Here is a 24,522-nt window from a genome sequence, read left to right as displayed (position 1 = left end):
AACTAACCAGAAAATGCACAAATGTGTCCATACTGTATATGGTTTGTACTGTAGCCACCTGTCCTTAATTTAGCATCTCTGTGCATGTAGGCTACGTAATTGCGTTAGCTCAAGTTGCAGAAACACCCCTGATCTTAATATACAACATTTAATTACAATAAACAGAAATTGTCTGACTCCCTGAACACACACGGGGAGGCTGAGGATCCAAAGGCTTGGGTCTTCTTGAGAAGCGACTGCGGTTTGCTCTCTGCTTGTCAAGTTTATAGCACTGGATTATTAGGTTGTCAAGGAAGTGATAACAATAGGTTTGGTCTTGTAGTTGTGGGTTCATTGGCTCTCTTTCCAAAATCTAGACAAGCCCTGACTGGTATGGGCGGTTTATCGCTTGGGTAAGTGATCGACTGGCAAACAAGGCTTCCGGCCTTGTTTGCTGGCTGATTAACCGACTGGATGGTTGGATGGATGGTTGGCAGACTGGATTGCTGTGTGAGGCACTTTGGTTACAGGACTGGATGGCTGGCTTAACCAATTTATCTGGCTGGTGGTGTGAGAATAAACAGATGCACAAAAAAATGACTGTAAGGTTTACACTTGGTCTTCAAGACTGCCCGACTGACCAGCTTTACTGCCTTGCGGAATATATCCAGCGGTGACTTTGATACTTGAATGTATAGCTGGCCTAAGCTGGGTAGCTATAGCACATTGGCTGACTGCCCAGTGCCTAGCTAAGGTTTGACTCAGCCTTTTGTTTGCATCAGGGGTTCAGCCTTGGGTTACTTACAAGAGCAGGGTCTTTTCTTTGCTCCAGAAGATTCTATGATTGAGTAGAATCTTCCATCAGCAGGATTGACCTTGGAACGCCACTGACAACATTAACCACTGAAACCCTGAAAATGATTGTCATTGGCAGGGAATGAGTTTTAAACACTTTTCAACCTTTCCACGTGCCTTGGTCTCTTACCTTTTTTTTTGCCAACACTCTTTCACACTTAACAATTGTTGTCATGGCACTAGCCTATTGCAGAATACTGATGATTCCCCAAGCAACTATGTATGCGTCAGATTAACCCGACAAGATGTAGGCTAGTTGAGCTGGAAGTAAACATGGCACATCTACTTCAGCTTTAGCACTGCATTTCCTCAATGCCTTTCATTGTTATCTTCTCAGGCAGACGCGTCAGGGTTTTATGCAGTAGTTGTCTCTGCACTGCCTATTGTGTGTTATTATGGCCTGGCACTGTTCCAGCTGTTTATGAATAATTCATTCATTGTTGAGCTGTTCCTTATTTTAGATAAGTGCTAGTGTAGTTAAATGCTGTCTTGTTGCTGTATAATTACAAGTGATTGCAGGCGAGCGAACAAATGTCTGGCTTTGTATGCGGTCTGAATGAGAGTGTCTCAATGATAAATTGGTGGAAATTCCAACGTTCATTTCTTCTACGTACTTGTACTGAGTGTATCCTACACAATCATGTATCATTTTCAATTTGTTTACGGTAAAACGATCCTTTTACCTTATCAGTAGAGATGTAATGGACATGTAATGGACATGTAATGGACAGTGATCTGGTTATCATTATATTGACATCCAATACGGTGATAGATTGAAAGATGGAAATTTTGAATTATTATGAATTGTTATTTTTAAATGACATTTATTGTCTTCACGTTCAGCAGCTACGCCGTGTGTGTGTGTGTGTGTGTGTGTGTGTGTGTGTGTGTGTGACCTTTGCTCTAGTATTCTAACATCTCCCCTTCAACAGTTTCCAGTGGAGACCCTGAGTGTGAGCTCCACTCCCAGAGGGGAGGTGACCCTCCAATGTGTGTGTGTGTGTGTGTGTGTGTGTGTGTGTGTGTGTGTGTGTGTGTGTGTGTGTGTGTGTGTGTAACCTTTGCTCTAGTACTCTAACATCTCCCCTTCTGCCTTCATGTTTCCAGTGGAGACCCTGAGCGTGAGCTCCACTCCCAGAGGGGAGGTGACCCTCCAGGCTGGCTCGCCGCTCACGTTGACCTGTGAGGTGTCAGGGCTGCCTTCCGGAGGAAGCTCTGGCCTGCTGGTCCAGTGGATGAAGAGGGGTTCTGTAAGCGCCGACGGAGTTGGTTCCAGAGGAGGCGTGGAGGTAATCGTGCTTGGTCTGTCTGTGTTTGGTATATAAATAGCTGGTAGTAGTAGGGCTGGGCAATTATTTATTGAAATGTACTGTATATCGGATGAATGTCTACACACTACTAACATAATAGACCAGGGTGGTCAGGGTAGGGAAGCCGGGTGAGGCGAACAATCTTTGTTCGCTGTGCCAGCGACTCCTACAGCTCGGGTGGTGCCTGTCAGCGCGGGGGTGTTGAACAGGACCGAGGCAGTAGGACCGAGGCACTTCGCCCTCCCGGTGGGGGCTCCTCACTGGTAGGTGAGGCAGTAGGTATCCCCGGTCCCAGCCTTACTCGTCTGCGAACAGAAAAGCCTGGTCACAACCTAAGGCAGAAATGCCAGCAATGCACTCTACAGCGTATAGGTCTTGCCCAGCATGGGCAGTAGGGTACAACAGAAAGTGACTAAAACACAGGCGTGTGTGGGGACTCTGGGGAGGATTAAGTGGCATAATGACTACATTGACTAGATAATAATAATTTGTATTGTCCCGGAGGATATTCGTCTTCTACTCAAATGTTTTAAACACCCACTCACAAAAACATAGCTGGTAGACCAAAGTAGCGGTGGGTGTACTCATAGTCATATGCATGCGTGAGTGACCATGTTCTTCTTCAAAAACGTTAAATAAATAACTGAGGTTACATTCTTAAAAAGAAAAGAAAAATGGTGAGTTCCCAGTCATGTAGGTCCAAAAATACTGTGAGTAAAGTCTTTGTATAATGCAACAAATGCTTAATTATTGATAGCATCAAATAAGCTTCTTTACAACATTTTACTTAGGCTTACAGAGACAATAAGAACAGCTGTGTGCGGAAAACAGCAGGTCAGCTATTTCTGGTACACAACCAGTTATAAAGCAGGCACTAGTAGCAATGCATTTCAAGTGTGAACCCTTCCTCAGGCAGGCAGTATCAGGTCAATGTCTGATCCTGCAACATCAGCCTAATAATCTATGGTGTCCAAAAGGTGGAGGTGGCGCGGATGAGCCCAGATGGTGTCGTCAGCTGGGGAGACGACCTCAGCCGCGGAGGTGGGGGCTCCATGGAGAAGGTGGAGGAGGGCAGGTACTCCCTGAGGCTGTTCTCCGCCCGCCCGTCCGACTCAGGGGTGTATCGTTGTGCAGTGAGTGTGTACGCTGGTAGGAGCAACCCCAGTCCCTACAGTCCCGCCACCATCACCCAGAGGTCTGAGGGAGTCACTGTCAACCTCAAGACCAAAGGTAAGAGACTGTGACTATGTTGTAGGGTTTAGTAATTCACCGAAATGTTTATCGAAAACGATAATCTAGAATGAATAACCGATTTATAGATGAAGAAACAAGAAGCACCTTTTAGCCTAGCTCAATGCTGCAGACGGTCTTAGTCTCAGTTCTAGTATCAATTTTTGTGTTTACAAAAACGGCTCGCCTCAATGTTTCAGTCTCACTAGGCCAACTTGCTTCCTTTAGTTGCTATCATATGAGCTAGTTATAATTTAAATATGATGATTAAATCACATATGTAAATGGATGGTTAGACTTCCTCAAACACTGACTAAGCATAAGTGAGACAATGAATAAACAGAACTGTGTGTGTGACTTGCGGAAGTTGTTGAGATAAAGTGTACACGCATTGCTTTCACCTTGGGTGTGCCATTGGTGTGAGTCATTCTGTTTGCTTTAATTTATGATGCTGATTATCTTAGAGGACAACATGAAGGATGAAGGCTTGGCCTTTAGGGGAGAGACATAAAAAGCCAAGCCATCATTTGGTTCTTTGATTTATGGCATACAAACTTCATCAACATTTTGGTTTCATCGACCTTAAATCAGCTGCCAACTCAACAATGTTGTGTTCAATGTTAACTGAGGTGACAAGTAACAACCCAAAATGTATTTATTTTTAATTTATTGTTTCTTTCTTTTCAAAATCTTTTGTTTTTGTGACAAACCCAGGGGCAAGTATTAAACAGACATATCAAAATATGATTTTTTTTATTATTCTTTTTTAACTCAATCCCCTATCCCACCCACCCCCCACCCACAATCCCAAGGATAGTCGTTTCATTTATTGTTGATAGGACACCTGCCATTAGGCTTCCATGAATGTCTATGAATGGACGTGCGTGTGCACAAACGCTCGCATTCATTTAAGGGGCCCCGTTTTTCATGCTCGACTGGAATGCAGTGAAAATATAGCGCCTGTCCATTTGTTGTGCCGTGCCATAACTGACTTCACACCGACCTCTGCCCTCCACAGAGGTGCTGGTCAGTGCCGTGGCGGAGCTTGCTCGAGGCCCGCTGCTGAAGAGAGGCAGCACCATCGCCCTGATCTGCAACGTCACCGTGACGACCACGGGCCCCGCCCAGCTGCAGCTCCAGTGGCTACGGCGGCCGATCCCCGAGCCGGTTGTCATCGTCAAGGGCGCGCAGCCGCCGGTGAACCTCCCGGCGGAAGACACGCCCAGGCCGGTGGCCTCTCTCACCTACGAGGGCGTGGCTCAGATCTACGCCAACGGGAGCGAGGTCAGCGTCGACCGGCTGTCGGCCAACAGCTACAGACTGAGGGTCCACTTTGCGAGCCCGGAGGACCAGGGTCTGTACGTGTGCCAGGCCCAGGTGTGGGGGCAGGACCCCCATGGGAGCTGGTACAACACGGGGGCTAGGGCGGAGTCGTCTGACGTGACGGTGTACCTGTACGCCCGAGGTAAGCCGCTTACTGTTTGTCATGCCAAAGTAAAAATTGAGCCGAAGTGGCATGAAACTTCGTCTTGAAAACATCACCTTTGGTGGTCGTTCTTGTCCCTTCCCAGCACATGCCTTTTTAACTTTAGCTTTATGATATCTACCGTTTTACTTAAAAAGAAAAATACAGGCAAGACCCATGCAGGCATTTATTCACCTCAGTAAACAGCCGTAATTGAGCCAACATCGCCGTGTGGTTATCAAGTCATGGATGATAGAATTTAATTAGTAAATCAATCTTTTCAATCTATACTCGGCGAGACTTCAATCCATGCTGGGTCTTTTTTAGATTAGTCTATCTTTCAGCTCTAAGCCTTGCTCTGTTTTTCCCCATACAAACATTTAATGATGCCTTTCTTTTCCTTTATTTGTTCCTTCTTTTCCAGTTCTTGACCTCCTCCTCATCCCACTCATTATTGGAGTGTGCTCAGCTCTGTTTGTGGGCATTTTCATTGTCGCCACTGTAACCTGTTGCTTCATGAAACGACTGCATAGGCAGCGGGGTCAGAAGTAGATGTGTGAAATCTTGGTTTCTGAAGCGACAGCCAGCGGTGGCTGTGCAGTACATGCAACATGGATGAAACGATCCAGATGATGAATGAATTGGACTCGTTTAGCTAGTAACGAGCCAGGGTTGGATGCATCTCAAAGACGCTGGACAAGTGAGAGATTATTGGTCCTGTGGAACAGACAAGAAAACCGCCTGCTCAGAAAGCATACACAGTATCTTGGAACATCCGATATTTAGAACCAAACTTTTTGTCCCTTCAATATTTTCTATGTTGACTGTTTTCTGTAACATTTACCAACCTACCTAGATGTTTGCGTGGATTAATGGTATTATTTTAGACTAAAAGGAAGTTTCATTGCCACAAAATATTGAGGGGGACAATTCAGGTAGTCCTTTACACAAAACAAAGAACACAGATATTGCTGATATTGTTTAAGTCTGTTGGTTCCAATGTTCACAATCGAATGGCATGCTAGTTTATTACAGTACCGGTGATGTCTAAACACTGCCTGCATGTTTTAATCTCTGCTGTCAGAAAGTTACTCAATGCAGATGTGAGCGGCACAGCAGCCAGGAAAGCTTAGAGAATGCCTAATTTATACAGCGTCATACAAAATCCTGCAAGCTCTCAACGCGTCATTGGGAGCTCGCCGATACCGTTGTATGACAAATTATATATGAGGACTTTCCACTGCCTGTAGTGAAGGCGCTTCTCTCTATGACTTAATAAGGAATGCACTTGCCCAGGAATATGACAATGCTAGGACCAGTTGCATAGCATTCCAACTGAAAGCATTCCTTTATCGGTTCATCTCAGCTCTTTTGCTGAAGTGAAACTTCTGTATATACTAAACCACTTGTGTACAGTGGACAAGGATAACTGGTAGAGTTATTCGTCATGCACTGAGCTGAACTATGTAAATACTCCCAAGATAGTTCTGCTGTTTTTATTTGACACCATGAAACTAAATAAGAGAGAGACTACTTGAAATGTCGCATTCGTCTTTAGCAGGACGGCGAGGACGAGCTAGTTTAACATTCTGCAGTAGTTTGTTTGCGGCAGTCAGACAAAAATTTGGGGCAAAAGCCAATCTACTCTTTTTACCCTCCTCAGCTGATAAGTCATGTTGCTGTCCTTGGCTAGAATCCATTTGTTTTATGTCCTTCCCGGGTCTCACGCGTGGGAGATCAAACACCTGCCGCTTCAACAAGACTGAATCCCCGCTTTGACCCGGTGTATACTGTATATTGCACTTATGAACTTCATGCAGTGCTACTTGTCAACCAGTAAGTGTCCTACCCAACACCAGGGTTTACATTTTGCCAATGGAGGAGTAGGGAGACCAACTCCAATCTCTGCAGATGTACTACTAGTTCTAATTACCAAGGCCATACAGATTTTATAAAATCACATTTAAGCTAGTATGCTGGATGCATTTCCATTTTCGATCGCCGATTCCTTTTTCTGTTGCTCTTGGTTGAGGCAAACAAACAGTACTTCTGTTCAGTAAATACATAGGAAAACAGTTACAGTACATCTGTGGTTTTCAAACATACAGGCACACCTTCCTAGCAAACAGCTTGTAGCTATTTTAATTATTTCTGAACATTATTTCTGAAAATTATATTTTTTTAGCATATGGACTTTGCCTCTGTATTGGGAAATGAGTATGCTGTGCGTGACACTATTGCTCTGTCCCCGAGATAAAAAAAAGGAAAAGGCCTCTGGCATATAGTCACATGAGCGAACAGGGTTCACTGAGGTCCTCTTTATATCAGCGTTCAATCATTTATCATGTGGTTTTCAGCCAGACGTGTGTAGTGCCAAGACTTATGACCAGTTATTGCTGCTGGCCTCCTGAAATCTGTGTGCCAGACAGACATGCTAAATCAGAGTGCTTATAATATGGATGGGTTCCATCCTCCTCTCTTTGTTTTATAGGCAGACAGTCAAGCAAGCGATTCCGAATAATGACTACTGATGACTTACTGTCAGGTTCCCTCGTTCGATGGGAAGGGAAAGTGTATTGAGAAAATGGATGCTCATCTCACGTCTTCATATGAAGCCCATTGCTGCTGCCACTGAATGCAATAAAAGAGCCTGAAGTGTTGTTCTCTGAATTCTGAGTAAATTTTTTTGTGAAAACAAAAGCTTTTTGTATTTAATAGCAGATCTACACGCGTATGAGCTTGATCTACAAGCTTGTGAACATATATATATATATATATATATATATATACTGTATATAAGAAAATAGGATATTTAATTCAGTGGCAGAAATGGCCGTTCATATGTCGAGGTCCTCTCCCTGTTATTGCCACGAGCCATGCATTACTTCTCCATCTTAACAGTCTTGTTCAGACGGTTTACAAGTAACTCTTGGTTTACAACTGTAACCACCCCACCTCCTCCCCCGACCTGCATTCTCTCCAAGCCCTGATTACAAACGTTGTCGGTGAACATTTAGGGAATCGGATCACATCTCTTCCTTTTTTTTTGTTTGCTGAGCCACTTCGCCCCAAAACAGTCGAGCCGCTAGTTTTTGTCCTGTGTCATCACACTGACATGCACACATAACACGCGTATGCACGCACGCACGCATTCACCAACACAAGCACGCGCTCACTCAGCAGCAGCAGCAGCAGCAGCAATACAATGCTGAATGACTTTTCACAGAGGAAGAGTATGACCGTTCAGTGCTCTGTAATCCTCGTGTCGTTGATGGATGCTGCACCCCCTCCCCTCCCCCTCTCTCTCGCTGTGTTGGTGTGTCAGTGTGGCTTATACGCACATCTGATTTTGTCTCTGTCGAGTGGAAACCTTGTATGCCCAAAAGTGTTAATACAGTTCAGGAAATGAGAAAAGAATAATATACCCGTGTTCGAATGGAGGCAATCCATTATGTAGTCATTGTCACACACTCGTTGATACTTGTAATTGATTGGTTCAGTATTCATAAAACCCACAGCACACAGACACATGTAACCACTATTCAGAAATAGCCGATCTACAAGCGCCTTTTTGTGAGATACTGTTGTATCACGACGTAGGATAAACAAGCTAGTTAAAACGTGGACATACAAGGTTTCTGTCCAACAGTAACATTGTATTATTTACCCATGTGACAGTAGTGGCCACTTCTCGAAATTGTATTTTTTTTTTGTTGCACTGTATTGTTTTTACTAAGACATAAATATGTGCATAGCACAATATTGTCTATATTATATTTGAAGCTTTAGGCTAATGTTCAGAATGGCTGACCAAATCAGATTTTTGGCCTATCCAGATCGGAATAAGAAAACAAAACAAAAAGACACCCAAACTGATTTGTATTGCAAATCACATTTAAACCACACTACTAGGTGGTTTGAAATGTAGAATGGAGATGTTTTGGGTGAGCAGCACCGTCCTAGAATCTTCTCCAAGTCTAGTACGTTTTATTTGATATATTTGGGACCCCAATCAACAGTGTAAAATTCACATTGTTAATTTAATTTGTGGACAGTCTGTCCTAAACATTGTATTTGAGAAGAAAATTCGTATTTGCCTGCCAGTCTGAACAAAAGCCTTATTAACCACTTCAGTGAAGGCGTGGCCATATTTTATATGGCTTGTTTACCTATGCTTTAATATTGTACCACTTCTGTGTATTTGTTTTATTTTGCAACCATTGAAATACAGAAAATAATGTTCAAGTTAAGTTTGTTTGTTATGGTGCTTTGGCAAAAGCTGCCATTCAATAAATCAATAAACCACTCCAGATCGACATAATGTTACTGTGGTGTGTGTGGTGTTTGTTGCAAATGGACACTGCACAATCCTTTGAAAAGCTGCAATGGTAGATCCATTAGAGAGAATGAGGGTATTGCAGTAGGCCTACAGTATATCCTGACATTTTGTGGGCAGTGAAAGAGAGTGCCTATAAAAGTTGTCCAGTGGCATTTGAAAAGCTTCCATCTTTCATCTATACTACATTTCCTGTAGATGCAGCAGTTTCTTACGTTTTATCCTTGGAAATTAAACTATAACAGTGATTATCAAATCAACCTGTGGGTCGGGGCCAACTGGTGGGCCATGAGGATATTACAAGTGGGTACCCACAATCCCACATAACTGGGAAACGCTAAGATTGTATTGGTATAAACCAATATAAAAATGGTCAGTATCAGGTTAGTATCAACTCAGAATTATGTCAGTATCGTGTCAGTATCATGTCTATTGAAATTAATTGAATCAGAATGTGGCCCTTCTATTCCACTGGGCCTTAATAGCAGATGAAGTAGAAGTTGACCCAGCGTTACCTCATTAATGTAAATACTGTTCCAACAATAACCCACTTCTTCCTGTCTGACTTCACAGGGAAAGATAAACAGGCTTGTTGGCATACTGGAAAGATACCGTTTACCTAACACAGTAGAGTCAAGGACCCGTTTCTAGAGTGTACATTTCCTGGGATTTGTTTATTTTTCTTTCTGTTATTTCTAACAATGTTGTTGTTCTGAAAAGACCTGAGTGCCATGACACCCCATGCAATATTTGTGTTGTTAAAATATTAATTTGGAGCCCACTTTGAGAAATGAGAACCACTGATGAGAAATAACATTGAAGCATTTTGCTAAATATTTCAAAAGCAGAGTGTGCTGTGCTCTTGTATGATGAAGTAGTGCTTTCATTTACGAGAGAGAAAATATCTCCTCTCTCTCTCTCTCTCTCTCTCATTAGCAGGCAACAGTGCAGCACTGTTTCTGGCACAACAGCGCCCCTACTGGTAGTCAGTCATACTGGTGCTCATGAACACATAGGTGAACACGGACATTGCTGTTCCTTGGAGTGTTTGCACCACTCAAAAACATTTGAAACTTGGTGATACAAGGTTTCTGCCCGACGATATATAGTATTAGTAACAACTGACATGACAGATACATTCCCGTATTGAAAGGTATAAATGAAGTCTAGTGTTATTTCATGCAGGACACGGAGGTCTCGCATGGCTCGGCTGTAATCGGCTGTCGTCAGTCAGCTGATTGCAATCAATCAGCCTAGCTTCCTATTTCCTATTCACAGCTCTTCTGGTCATTGCGTCTCACTTCCATATCCAATCAGAGCTCACGCTCTTAACAGAGAAGCTCCTTTTATTAAAAGATTTGTCTTGGGGCTTTTTTATGCCTTTATTCATAGGACAGTACACTGACAGGAAATGGGGAGAGAGATGGGGAGCGACATGCAGCAAAGGTCGGGATTCGAACACGCTGTCCGGCTGGCATTGCAGCCTAGGTTGCCTTGACCGCCATGCCGGCAGCCCGGGCCACAGAGAGGCTGCTTTAAATACGGCTTTGCATTCTTGCTGCCTGCTTAGAATCCGCTTCGTGTTGCTATTGTATCCCTATGGGGGTTTTGCTTAACATTCCCTGATTTTCCTTAGCATGCTACTTAGTCAGGGAACATCTCAGAGAGCGGAGACTGTATTCCATTTTTTGCAATAAATGGTTAATTTACTTTGGCATGAGTGTTTCTGACTAAACAATTCAAGATCCCATCTTCCCACTTATGGAGGTTCTTTCTCCCCCACTAGAATGCTTGATGGCATAGTCGAGGACAGAGGAGATGCATGTGTGCCAAGATCTGCACTATAGATAAGCTCGAGTGGCACTTCATGATGTGCAAACGGCACGCCATTTTCAGTTCACGGGCAGTTTAATACTGTCAAATGTAATAATGGTTTATGTGGTTTTTACAGGGCACCATCTTGGGGTTCATCCAGCAGGACATTATTTTCAGCAGGGCATCATATTGTAGCTGTCAGGAACCTGGTATCTCCATATTTTTACTTTTCATGTCTTTCCCCTTGTAAATAAATGCCCTATACTTCGTCATACTAACTACGGTGTCACACAAAAGTAGCAAATTATTTAGGTAATCTACAAGCTCACAACGCTTCGCGATTCAACGTGTTGTGAGCTTGTTTCAATGTTTGAAAAACATTTAAAGTGAAACAATTAGCTTGCGACTAAATAACTCACTTTGTAATTTCTACTTGTATCTTTTAAAAGCATGTACTTTTGTATACTAGCAAGTACCCCAGTACTTTAACTCAGCAGCAAATTTTACGTGTAGTTGAGCAATATTTGACCAGAATTATTGTATACTTGACTCAAGTACTGGAGTTGAGTAGGCTACTTTGTCCACCACTGACTATAATACTGGTTAATTAATATTTTATTTTTAATACGTTTAATTTAGCTTAATTGTTGCAAATATAACATGTACCATTTTGGTGGGTTAATACATAATGCACTGTATAATTACATTTACATAAAAGTGCAACTCTTTTCTGATGGGGGTCCACGGCCAATAGTCTATCCAATATGTAATAATGTTTTACATAATACAGTGTGATTATATAATTCGGTGTGACATAATGTGTTGTTCCGTGCCTTTATTCTTCAACATATGTTATTTAACTTTCTCCCAATTTAGCCATTGACACTTCACCCCCCTGTGGCTAGTATACCACCACTGTGTTGGTCTGGGAAGGAAATGTGAAAGGATTTTAGTGACTTCTGAAAATACAGACATGATGACTTTCCTTTCCTTTAGGGTCACTTTAACTACTTCCTTCTTCCCCACCTTTCCACTCAACAACACACACACACACACACACACACACACACACACACACACACACACACACACACACACACACACACACACACACACACACACACACAGCGCCATGTCTTCTATAATCCGCTGTACTACTCTTGCACACAGTTGTGGGTGTGCAGACAGATCTTTTTCAATGTGCTGAGGTGGCTAGGTAGAAACTTCAAAGAAGTGCTGAGTCAGAACTTCAAAGAAGTAGAAACTTCTTTGAAGTTTCTACCTAGAAAGGGAATCAGAATGTTCAAGGTTGGCCCCTAACGTGCCATGTCCGTTGTCCAAGTGTCCCTGAGCAAGAGACGGCTCACCCCTTACTGCTCCCCATGCAGGGCCTGAGTTAATGGTGCCCGCTGCTCCTAATAGTTACCACGGGTAAATACAGAGGATGACATTGCACAGTGATAAAACAAAACCTGCCGAGTTTGAAAAATGGCCGTGAGTATAGAGGGCAACCGGATACTGGTTAGCTGGTACTAGAGTTTCCCGAACCAATCACGTGATCACGGAAATCAGATCGCATAATTTTCATGATCAGAATCTGATCGGGAGCAAAACAAATGAGATCGGGACATCCCTAGTATCAATATTATATCCACATCATGATATTAGACTGGATATTGTCTGTGATTTTGCATGTTGTACTTTAAAAGCAGGGGGTGAGGGTAGGTACCCTCACAAAAAACATGCAGTTATCCTGGTCACTAAACTGCTTCCCCCTGGCCAGCCGGGGCGCCTGATGGAGGGGAAAGGAACTGGTTGGAATAACGTGTTCCTTCCATGCACTACGTCCAACCAGGGAAACTCCCCCCTGTCAGGTGTAAAGGAGCAACTTGGACACTCAGGCATGAAGGAAGCATGAGTTCAAGTCTGTTGCTCTCCCCTTGTCCCCCATATATGGGGACTAGGTTGGTGGAGGGTGTGTAGAGCCCAGGATCACATTAGATGATTGACACAGGGGTGAAAAATGGGTTACAAAATCGTGGGATTAAAAAAATATATATTAAAAAAATAAAGCAAAAACACATTCTAGTCTGTAATCCCGTCTTCGTCTCTAGTTTTAATTTAGAAAATGTACATGGAATATGGATCAAAACATGATATGCCAGATAAAGTACAGATAAAACAACAAATAACATACAAGAAAACAATTTGACCCACTGAAGACACATAAACAATATCAATATTAGCTAACGTTTACACAAATATACAGTCATATTCAACCATAGTTTTTTTACTACTCAACTTATTCTTTATTCCCATTTTGTCTGGGGTGCGCACGCTTATCCGACACACCATAGGTCTGACACGCGAAAATCACCCCTTTGCTCCCGACATGCGTTGGTCTGACGTGCGTTGGTCCGACGTGCGTTGGTCCGACATGCGTTGGTCCGACATGCGTTGGTCCGACGTGCGTTGTGTCGTGCTTGCGTTTAGGTTTGGGTATTGGTCGTCGGTCTAATGACTGTCGGACCTTTGGTGTGTCGGTTTGTCTGCCTTTTCAACCAGCTGCCCTTCCTTCCATTAAGTTTACCAATTACCATTGTGTGTGTGTGTGTGTGTGTGTGTGTGTGTGTGTGTGTGTGTGTGTGTGTGTGTGTGTGTGTGTGTGTGTGTGTGTGTGTGTGTGTGTGTGTGTGTGTGTGTGCGTGTGCGTGTGTGCGTATGCGTGCGTGTCCTCCATTTCTCCTCCTCATGCCACCATTCCTTTATCCCTCCATCACAGGAGAAGGGCAGCTGTCACACTGTGGACGAGCTGCAGTTCCAAGAACGTGGTGTCACCAGCTCCCAGAAACTGTCCTGTTGGCAAAGAGCACAGATAGATAGATACGTAGACAGATAGATAGATAGATACGTAGATAGATAGATAGATACCAGCAGTATACGTTACAGATGCATGGCATTAGAAGTACAGTAAAATAATACAATCATAGGAAGAGTAACATCACAGTTTTTAATGGAAAAAGTATACAAAACAGTATACTCCCTATACAATAAAAACTATATAAACTTTACGTAACCCTATACACAGCACTGGACTTCATCATTACTGCGTAATAAGCTCTCTTTTTTTGTGCGACTGCTGTTTTATACGTACATATACAATCAGTAGTTACGCGGTTACATCCTCGGTGTTGATTTAACTCGGATGAAAATAGAACCATATAAATGAACGCTGAGCCTTAAACTGTGTTAAACGGTGGATGAAACCACGGGCTCGGGGGGGCGGGTGGTGTCACACAGATCCGGGTGGAGTTCGCGTGTAAGTCATAGACTGTAAAAAAAAATTGTGTAAGTACATCCGTGCACATCTGTCACGTCAATCCAAGGACTGCACCGGGGGAAAGGGGAAGGGCCAGTCTGTATAATCCATGCTTTTTACACAATTCCAGCATTCCATGTGTTCCATGTGTGTCTGCGCTGGACTGGTGTGTGTGTGTGTGTGTGTGTGTGTGTGTGTGTGTGTGTGTGTGTGTGTGTGTGCGCGCAGTACAAGATCTGACAGCGATGTGACATTTGCACACATGTTGCATGCGTGTATGTACTGCACAGCATTATGCGCTGTGTGACTTTGTGCACACACACATGCACTCTCATTTAGGACCGCGGATAAGAGACAGACTGCCAAAGCTGGGATAATGAAACCAGGGAGAGACCAGCGTGGCGCTCCAAACGGTCAGATTAATCAGGTCACCAGCATCTGTGTGACATCCAAACGGTGGAACCCAAAGCCACGCGCGTTGCTTTAGAGACACAGTGACACAAATAGGTTGCTGCATATGTTGGAGAAATGATATATAGTTGAAATGGGGTCACAGTGTCATCTGAGGCCGTGTCTAGGGTTGTCACCATCATGACAATTAACTTGATGAGTAATTGTCATTATGTATTATATTATCATTGAAATCTTAGTGTTTTGCCAATTATTTAGGGTGGGGCCCCCCAAATAATGCAATATCCTGAGTCACAGCCCACCAGTAGGCCCAGGCCCACGGGTTGAGAATCACTGTTTAACACGGTCAATAGAATATTCAATCAAAGAGAGAGAAAAGAAACTCACCCCCGTCCGAGGACAATGTATCTGTGCGTACCACTCCTGACAGTACAGACAAACTTGGACCCCCTGTCCCACAAACAGAGCCATCCACAGGAGAATGTTACACAAAGGACTCTGGCGCTTGTCATTCAGGGCAAAGTTCAACACCACTAAGGAAGGAAAGAAGCAGAATGGAGAGAGAGAGAGAGAGAGAAAACAAAACATTGGAATATATTGCTGTCATTTGTTTCAAAGGTTTATCCCAAGCTAACCTTTCCTAGGCTACATAAGTGTTTCTGACAGCAAATGCAAATGCAAATGTAAGCTAGTTTTCCTAATAACGCAATTCTGTTAAAATTCACTTTTAATTGTATACTAACAAACGCTAACACTACACTAGTCTAGTATAATACTACATACATAGACACAAACAGCCGGCAGTGGATGTGTTTAATTCTAGCAGGAGGGGATACATTTTATTATGAGGACTGAGAAGGTGGAATAGAGATATCCCCCCCGAGTCAGCTGAAATGGGCATTACTCTCTCCTGTATAGACAGGCGCACGCTCGCAAACACACACAGACACACAGCTCTTGCATGCATTTCATCTGAGAACACAGCAGCACAGCGCGACACAAGTCGCCCTCACCTCCAAACACAGAGAAGAGACAGAACAAGACAGGGTAGAAGAAGCCAAAGCCCATTGTGAAGGCATACTCATGGACCACAGCAGAGACCATGAACACAGTCAGCATGGCAGCTGAGCGGAACTTCCTCTTGGACAGCTGCAGGGATCAGCACAGAGGGGGAGAGAGACAGAGAGAGGGAGAGAGAGTGAGAGATTGAGATGAGAGAGGTCACTGCCAGTTCCAAGGGTCGTGTTGGATCAGAGGGGAATTTGTTTTACTGGAATTACGAGATGGGTTTTGTGACTACTATGCATTTAAAACGTGTTTAAAGAGTCAAAGGGCTGATTGTAGGTGTGAATGCCTCAGAGCTTGTGGTGCTTTGGATTTTGAGGGTCAAACTGAAAAGTTGGACTGATCCATTTTTGTAATTTTATTTACCCGATCAGTGTAACCTGACTGTGCTTACCCGGAGGAAGTCTTTGTAGCCGTAGTAATAGAGCCAGTCATGGACCACTATGTTCCAGGTGCGGTAGTAGCTAGCAAATGATGTAGAGTTCCACCAGTCCTATATAACCAAAAGACAGTGTAATCAATACAACAAGTATATACAACAAGTATCAGCACAACAGAATAGTTAAATATAGGGTAGGACAAAGTTGCAAACTGACCTATCCTAGATCAGCAGTTCCCAACCTTTTCTTTGCCAGGGCCCACTTGAAAGAGTTCACAGCTTGTGAGCCCAGATGGGTGGGCTCACAACATGCTCACTAGTTGTGAGCTTCTAGATATTTTAGCTATTATTTTAAAGAGAAATATTGAATACAGACAAGGATATTTTCGGGTGCAGGTCTTTGTTCCGACAAGCAATAACCCACATTTTCTTTATGATTTTTGTTCTAGTGTTTTTAAGTTTTGTAAAACCTTGATTGTATTTATTTTTCTAAAATGCTTTTGTTTTTAAAGTTAGTTTTTAGTTAACTATAATAACCATGTCACTCACACACACTCACACTCACACTCACTCTCGCACTCGCATACGCGCACGCGCACGCGCACGCGCACACACGCACGCACGCACGCACGCACGCACGCACGCACGCACGCACGCACGCACGCACACACACACACACACACACACACACACACACACACACACACACACACACACACACACACACACACACACACACACACACACACACACACACACACACACACACACCTTGTAGAACATGCGGTCTGCAAAGCCAAGCAGCTCTGCAAAGAGGTTGAGCCAGCAGTGGAGGAAGGCAAAGAAACACAGGAGGAGCAGCATTATACCTGAGACACAGAGGCAGACAATATGATGCTTTGGCAACACTTGATCTCAATAAGTATAAATGAGGGGAAAGAGGAGAGAGAGAGAGAGAGAGATTCAGTTTCCAATTTAGGCATTTTAGCAGATGCTCTTATCCAGTGTGACTTACAAGAACAAGATCAGGGTAAAGATCTGAGTGGCATGAACAACCGTAGTCAATAAAAGACTGATCATTAAATGGTACAGTAAATTGGTGATTTAAGCAGAGTGCAAAGAAAGCAATTAAGTGCTATACTAAAGCAACTGGACAGCAGTAGAGGGAGAAAACAGTGAAAGGGAGAGGGGGCGAGGGAGTGGGTGGAGAGAGCAGTGGTGGAAATGAACTAAGTACACTACTTAAAGGGATATTTCACTTTATATTTTTGGGTGGGGTCATTTTATCATCTACTCAGGGTTTTGTGAACACCCCAGACAGTTTTTAAGTAGCTTAATTCAGTATTTAGATTCCTATACAAACCCATTTTAACCATGATAGATTCATCGAAAACACCTGTCCTTGGTTCTGGTGAGGGGACTTACTTTTTTCATTTTGGGCAGGAAATATTAAATACAAAAAAGAAATTAAACACAATTTATGAAAAACGTAATCGAGGCACGGCCTCCTCACGCGGGTAAGGCAGTATGAGTCACCATAACAAAGGACGGATGTTATTTCATTGCCCTTTTCAAGGTTTTTATAGGTTGTTATACTATCAATAACATGCCACGTGCGTACACAGGTGATGTCTTCACGTGTTGTTGACTGAGGTGAGTGTCTACTATACCTGGTAATATGGAGTGGAACACAGCCAGAACCAGCGTGCGCCAGCTAACGGGCAGGTTGGTGTTGGCGTTCAACACAGGCACACAGAGACGCACCAGGATGAAGTAGCCGTAGAAGAAACAGGCCAGGATCTGCACAACAGAGCCAAACACAGTCAAACACAAACCAAACATGCAGCGCTTCATGAAAAAAGCAGTGGTTCTTAAACTTTTTCATGTCAAGGAGGACCCCAAAGTATTTAGCCGCATGGACCTCCATCTGAAGATATTTTGTGCCAAGGATACATACCGGTAGCTTAAAATAGCTTTTTAAAATAGCTGATCTACAAGCACACAATGCAGTGTTCGGCTATTTTCATCAGCTATTTTCAAATATCCAATGTATAAGGCTATACATTGGATATTTAAAAATAGCGGTTTAAACTAAAGTGGTTAAACTGATTTTGATGCTATATTAACTAATTTAGCTAATTTCCCAGTCCCCACTTTGAGAACCACCAACCAACAGAAACTATACAATCAAATAAATCTTTATACAAGACAATTTCATATTTCAGAGAGGGAGGGAAATACTAAATAACACATTTCGCGGGGGCGAGTTGGTAAAGGGGCGAGTTGGTAAAGGGGCGAGTCGTCTGGTATTCCTACATTCCTACATGCGGTAGAGAATGCTAACATTAGGACAGTGAGGTTAAGGTTACCCCAGCTAACATGTCCGTCTGGGCCCAATTGGGTTTTGACATGGGCTGTGGGCATGGGTTCCAAGTGGGCTGTGCACCCAGTTTTCACAAAGGGCCCACCCGTGTTAGCCCATATGCATTTACTTTCAAGTCCAATTTCAGAAGAATAAAATAAACAAAAAAGCAGTGTGAATTTTCTTGAGCCAGTGGCTCAGTGTGTTAGAACGCTGCCACGGCTCCTGAAGAACATATTCACTGTCCATCTAAATTCTAAAATGATGGTTAAATATAAGTTTCCGATTGTAACCTCACATAACAGTGTGGCACAGGAGATAAACCTGGGGTTTATAAACAGAACATTCAGGGTTCTAGTCTCCTGAAGAACATTTTCAGTCCATCTAAATTATAAACGGTTGGTTAAATATAAGTTTCCGATCATACCTTACATGCCAGTGTGGCACAGGAGATAAACCTGTGGTTTATAAACAGTACATTCAGGGTTCAAGTCTCCTGAAGAACATTTTCACTGTCCATCTAAATTCTAAAAGGCTGGTTAAATATAAATTACAGATTGTAACCTTACATAACAGTGTGGCACAGGAGATAAACCTGTGGTTTATAAACAGAACATTCAGGGTTCAAGTCTCCTGAAGAACATTTTCACTGTCCATCTAAATTCTAAAAGGCTGGTTAAATATATGTTCCAGATTGTAACCTTACATAACAGTGTGGCACAGGAGATAAACCTGGGGTTTATAAACAGAACATTCAGGGTTCAGGTGTCCTGAAGAACATTTTCACTGTCCATCTAAATTCTAAACAGATGGTTAAATATGAGTTCCCGATCATACCTTACATGCCAGTGTGGCACTGGAGATAAACCTGCGGTTTATAAACAGAACATTCAGGGTTCAAGTCTCCTGAAGAACATTTTCACTGTCCATCTAAATTCTAAACAGATGGTTAAATATGAGTTCCCGATCATACCTTACGTGCCAGTGTGGCACTGGAGATAAACCTGGGGTTTATAAACAGAACATTCAGGGTTCAAGTCTCCTGAAGAACATTTTCACTGTCCATCTAAATTCTAAAAGGATGGTTAAATATAAGTTCCCGATTGTAACCTTACATAACAGTGTGGCACAGGAGATAAACCTGGGGTTTAAAAACAGAAAATTCAGGGTTCTAGTCTCCTGAAGAACATTTTCAGTCCAGCTAAATTCTAAACGGTTGGTTAAATATAAGTTCCCGATCATACCTTACATGCCAGTGTGGCACAGGAGATAAACCTGGGCTTTATAAACAGAACATTCAGGGTTCAAGTCTCCTGAAGAACATTTTCACTGTCCATCTAAATTCTAAACATATGGTTAAATATAAGTTCCCGATCATACCTTACATGCCAGTGTGGCACAGGTGATAAACCTGGGGTTTATAAACAGAACATTCAGGGTTCAAGTCTCCTGAAGAACATTTTCACTGTCCATCTAAATTCTAAACGGTTGGTTAAATATAACTTCCCGATTATACCTTACATGCCAGTGTGGCTCAAAAGATAAATCTGAGGTTCATGATCCAAAGGTTACTGGTTCAAAACTAATATTCAACCAATGCTGCAGTAATTTGAACTTTTCAAGGCTAGAATAAAAAATAAAAACTCAAAAGCACCAGGAGACATCTGCTCAATGCCCAAAGGTGCCGTGGCGTAATGGTGTGGAGCGCTTGGCCCGATGCCTCTGCTACAGTCAGTTGGCCGGTTCAAGTCCCATGTCATGACATCAAGGTGCTGGAGGACCATCGGGAGTTCCTCCTACAGCTCAATGCTGCAGTAATTTGAACTTTTCAAGGCTAGAATAAAAAATAAAAACTCAAAAGCACCCGGAGACATCTGCTGAATGCCCAAAGGTGCCGTGGCGTAATGGTGTGGAGCGCTTGGCCCGATGCCTCTGCTACAGTCAGTTGGCCGGTTCAAGTCCCATGTCATGACATCAAGGTGCTGGAGGACCATCGGGAGTTCCTCCTACAGCTCAATGCTGCAGTAATTTGAACTTTTCAAGGCTAGAATAAAAAATAAAAACTCAAAAGCACCCGGAGACATCTGCTGAATGCCCAAAGGTGCCGTGGTGTAATGGTGTGGAGCGCTTGGCCCGTTGCCTCTGCTACAGTCAGTTGGCCGGTTCAAGTCCCATGTCATGACATCAAGGTGCTGGAGGACCATCGGGAGACGGTGCTCTCTCCCCCTGTTTCCTGAGATGTAACGGTTGGGGCTTATGTCTGAAAGAACCCTGTCCAGCTAATCTTTTACCATGAAAATGTCCAATTTAACATACTCTTACCACCTCTCAGTGTGCCATTTTCCAACTGGCCTGGAAGCCAGACATAAAAGAGGGACTTTCCAACCAAGTTTTGGGCCACCTCAATTTCCCAAATTTGCAATTTCCGCAATTTGCAATTTCCAATTTCCGCAATTTGCAATTTCCTCAATTTCCAATTTCCCAAATTTGCAATTTCCGCAATTTTCAATTTCCGCAATTTGCAATTTTCAATTTCCGCAATTTCCGCAATTTCCGCAATTTCCAATTTCCCAAATTTGCAATTTCCGCAATTTTCAATTTCCGCAATTTGCAGTTTTTCATTGTCAAATTCATATAGTCACAGACTATTCTGTCAGATGATGGGCCAAAATGCATTGCTATTTCTTTTTAAAAGTTTGACCTAATTCTTATCTGTAAAACTTTAGGTGGACAGGGTTCTTTCAAACATAACCCCCAAATGCTACTTTTCAGGAAACAGGGGGAGAGAGCACCGTCTCCCGATGGTCCTCCAGCACCTTGATGTCATGACATGGGACTTGAACAGGCCAACTGACTGTAGCAGAGGCAACGGGCCAAGCGCTCCACACCATTACGCCACGGCACCTTTGGGCATTCAGCAGATGTCTCCGGGTGCTTTTGAGTTTTTATTTTTTATTCTAGCCTTGAAAAGTTCAAATTACTGCAGCATTGAGCTGTAGGAGGAACTCCCGATGGTCCTCCAGCACCTTGATGTCATGACATGGGACTTGAACCGGCCAACTGACTGTAGCAGAGGCAACGGGCCAAGCGCTCCACACCATTACGCCACGGCACCTTTGGGCATTCAGCAGATGTCTCCGGGTGCTTTTGAGTTTTTATTTTTTATTCTAGCCTTGAAAAGTTCAAATTACTGCAGCATTGAGCTGTAGGAGGAACTCCCGATGGTCCTCCAGCACCTTGATGTCATGACATGGGACTTGAACCGGCCAACTGACTGTAGCAGAGGTATCGGGCCAAGCGCTCCACACCATTACGCCACGGCACCTTTGGGCATTCAGCAGATGTCTCCGGGTGCTTTTGAGTTTCTATTTTTTATTCTAGCCTTGAAAAGTTCAAATTACTGCAGCATTGAGCTGTAGGAAGAACTCCCGATGGTCCTCCAGCACCTTGATGTCATGACATGGGACTTGAACCGGCCAACTGACTGTAGCAGAGGCAACGGGCCAAGCGATCCACACCATTACGCCACGGCACCTTTGGGCATTCAGCAGATGTCTCCGGGTGCTTTTGAGTTTTTATTTTTTATTCTAGCCTTGAAAAGTTCAAATTACTGCAGCATTGAGCTGTAGGAGGAACTCCCGATGGTCCTCCAGCACCTTGATGTCATGACATGGGACTTGAACCGGCCAACTGACTGTAGCAGAGGTATCGGGCCAAGCGCTCCACACCATTACGCCACGGAACCTTTGGGCATTCAGCAGATGTCTCCGGGTGCTTTTGAGTTTCTATTTTTTATTCTAGCCTTGAAAAGTTCAAATTACTGCAGCATTGAGCTGTAGGAGGAACTCCCGATGGTCCTCCAGCACCTTGATGTCATGACATGGGACTTGAACCGGCCAACTGACTGTAGCAGAGGTATCGGGCCAAGCGCTCCACACCATTACGCCACGGCACCTTTGGGCATTCAGCAGATGTCTCCGGGTGCTTTTGAGTTTCTATTTTTTATTCTAGCCTTGAAAAGTTCAAATTACTGCAGCATTGAGCTGTAGGAGGAACAGGCCTTGAACATGGAATGTCTGTACTGAAACCCTGATGATTAGACCACTGCACCATCAGTCAGACACTCTCAGGCAAAGTCTCCTGGTAATTTTGAAGTGATCTTTTGTTCGTTAGCCTTCAGTTAGTAAAGTTTAAATAACACAGCATCATATTAATCAGATCTTTCTTAGCGCTGTTGAGGTCTTCTTTTGTATGATAGTGTAACAGCCGGGAATCGAACCCTGGTCTCCCACGTTGAAAGCCAACATCTTAACCACTACTACAATTAGAGTTATCCTCGTTTCTCATCATTTTGGACCATGGGCTATAGCCCATATCGTACGGCATACTATAGCACGCCGTTTTTCATCATTTTTGAGGATTTGAAAATAATGAAAATATGAAAAAAACCATGGGTTATAGCCCATGTTTTTTGAAATTTTGGAAAAAAAAGTTAGCCTCGTTTCTCATCATTTTGGACCATGGGCTATAGCCCATATCGTACGGCATACTATAGCGCGCCGTTTTTCATCATTTTTGAGGATTTGAAAAAAATGAAAAAATGAAAAAGAATATCTGCAATTTCCGCAATATCCGCAATTTCCATTTCCACAATTACCATTTCCACAATTTCCGTAATTTCCGCAATTCCGCAATTTGACAAAAACGATGGGTTATAGCCCATGTTTTTTGAAATTTTGAAAAAAAAAGTTAGCCTCGTTTCTCATCATTTTGGACCATGGGCTATAGCCCATATCGTACGGCATACTATAGCGCGCCGTTTTTCATCATTTTTGAAGATTTGAAAAAAATGACGAAATGACAAAAACGATGGGTTATAGCCCATGTTTTTTGAAATTTTGAAAAAAAAAGTTAGCCTCGTTTCTCATCATTTTGGACCATGGGCTATAGCCCATATCGTACGGCATACTATAGCGCGCCATTTTTCATCATTTTTGAGGATTTGAAAAAAATGAAAAAATGAAAAAGAATATCCGCAATTTCCGCAATATCCGCAATTTCCATTTCCACAATTTCCACAATTACCATTTCCACAATTTCCGCAATTCCGCAATTTGACAAAAACGATGGGTTATAGCCCATGTTTTTTTTAATTTTGAAAAAAAAAGTTAGCCTCGTTTCTCATCATTTTGGACCATGGGCTATAGCCCATATCGTACGGCATACTATAGCGCGCCGTTTTTCATCATTTTTGAGGATTTGAAAAAAATGACGAAATGAATAAAACGATGGGTTATAGCCCATGTTTTTTGAAATTTTGAAAAAAAAAGTTAGCCTCGTTTCTCATCATTTTGGACCATGGGCTATAGCCCATATCGTACGGCATACTATAGCGCGCCGTTTTTCATCATTTTTGAAGATTTGAAAAAATTACGAAATGACAAAAACGATGGGTTATAGCCCATGTTTTTTGAAATTTTGAAAAAAAAAGTTAGCCTCGTTTCTCATCATTTTGGACCATGGGCTATAGCCCATATCGTACGGCATACTATAGCGCGCCGTTTTTCATCATTTTTGAAGATTTGAAAAAAATGACGAAATGACAAAAACGATGGGTTATAGCCCATGTTTTTTGAAATTTTGAAAAAAAAAGTTAGCCTCGTTTCTCATCATTTTGGACCATGGGCTATAGCCCATATCGTACGGCATACTATAGCGCGCCGTTTTTCATCATTTTTGAGGATTTGAAAAAAATGACGAAATGACAAAAACGATGGGTTATAGCCCATGTTTTTTGAAATTTTGAAAAAAAAAGTTAGCCTCGTTTCTCATCATTTTGGACCATGGGCTATAGCCCATATCGTACGGCATACTATAGCGCGCCGTTTTTCATCATTTTTGAAGATTTGAAAAAAATTACGAAATGACAAAAACGATGGGTTATAGCCCATGTTTTTTGAAATTTTGAAAAAAAAAGTTAGCCTCGTTTCTCATCA

At 42.9% G+C, this 24,522-nt stretch overlaps 2 protein-coding genes across 5 annotated transcripts in view; one reads left to right on the top strand and one right to left on the bottom strand.

Moving 5' to 3' along the window:
- The window catches only part of igsf8 (immunoglobulin superfamily, member 8), a 154,347-nt gene that overhangs the window by 5,356 nt on the left and 124,469 nt on the right, over window positions 1-24,522 (top strand). For 2 of the 4 annotated variants that reach the window (XM_080780079.1, XM_080780078.1), the window contains exons 5-9: window positions 1,774-1,811; window positions 1,980-2,123; window positions 3,122-3,374; window positions 4,393-4,839; window positions 5,264-9,150. In XM_080780079.1, coding sequence (XP_080636205.1) covers window positions 1,774-1,811; window positions 1,980-2,123; window positions 3,122-3,374; window positions 4,393-4,839; window positions 5,264-5,391 — 1,010 coding nt within the window. In that variant the 3' untranslated portion in view covers window positions 5,392-9,150. Of the gene's footprint in view, window positions 1-1,773; window positions 1,812-1,941; window positions 2,124-3,121; window positions 3,375-4,392; window positions 4,840-5,263; window positions 9,151-24,522 lie in introns of those variants that run through there. The other 2 variants (XR_013965148.1, XM_080780080.1) reach the window with 2 other exon arrangements.
- Window positions 13,030-24,522, bottom strand: part of soat2 (sterol O-acyltransferase 2) — a gene marked incomplete at its 5' end in the record, with an annotated part of 28,563 nt that continues 17,070 nt past the window's right edge. The window contains 6 exons of the mRNA XM_080790797.1: window positions 13,030-13,846; window positions 15,108-15,253; window positions 15,734-15,869; window positions 16,180-16,278; window positions 16,936-17,033; window positions 17,835-17,964. Coding sequence (XP_080646923.1) covers window positions 13,787-13,846; window positions 15,108-15,253; window positions 15,734-15,869; window positions 16,180-16,278; window positions 16,936-17,033; window positions 17,835-17,964 — 669 coding nt within the window. The 3' untranslated portion in view covers window positions 13,030-13,786. The remainder of the gene's footprint in view (window positions 13,847-15,107; window positions 15,254-15,733; window positions 15,870-16,179; window positions 16,279-16,935; window positions 17,034-17,834; window positions 17,965-24,522) is intronic.

Source organism: Protomyctophum bolini, assembly GCF_963924005.1.
Source record: "Protomyctophum bolini genome assembly, chromosome: 2".
Lineage (NCBI taxonomy): Eukaryota > Metazoa > Chordata > Actinopteri > Myctophiformes > Myctophidae > Protomyctophum > Protomyctophum bolini.
The sequence above is the reverse complement of the archived record's forward strand: the minus strand, read 5'-3'. Positions and strand labels throughout refer to the sequence as shown.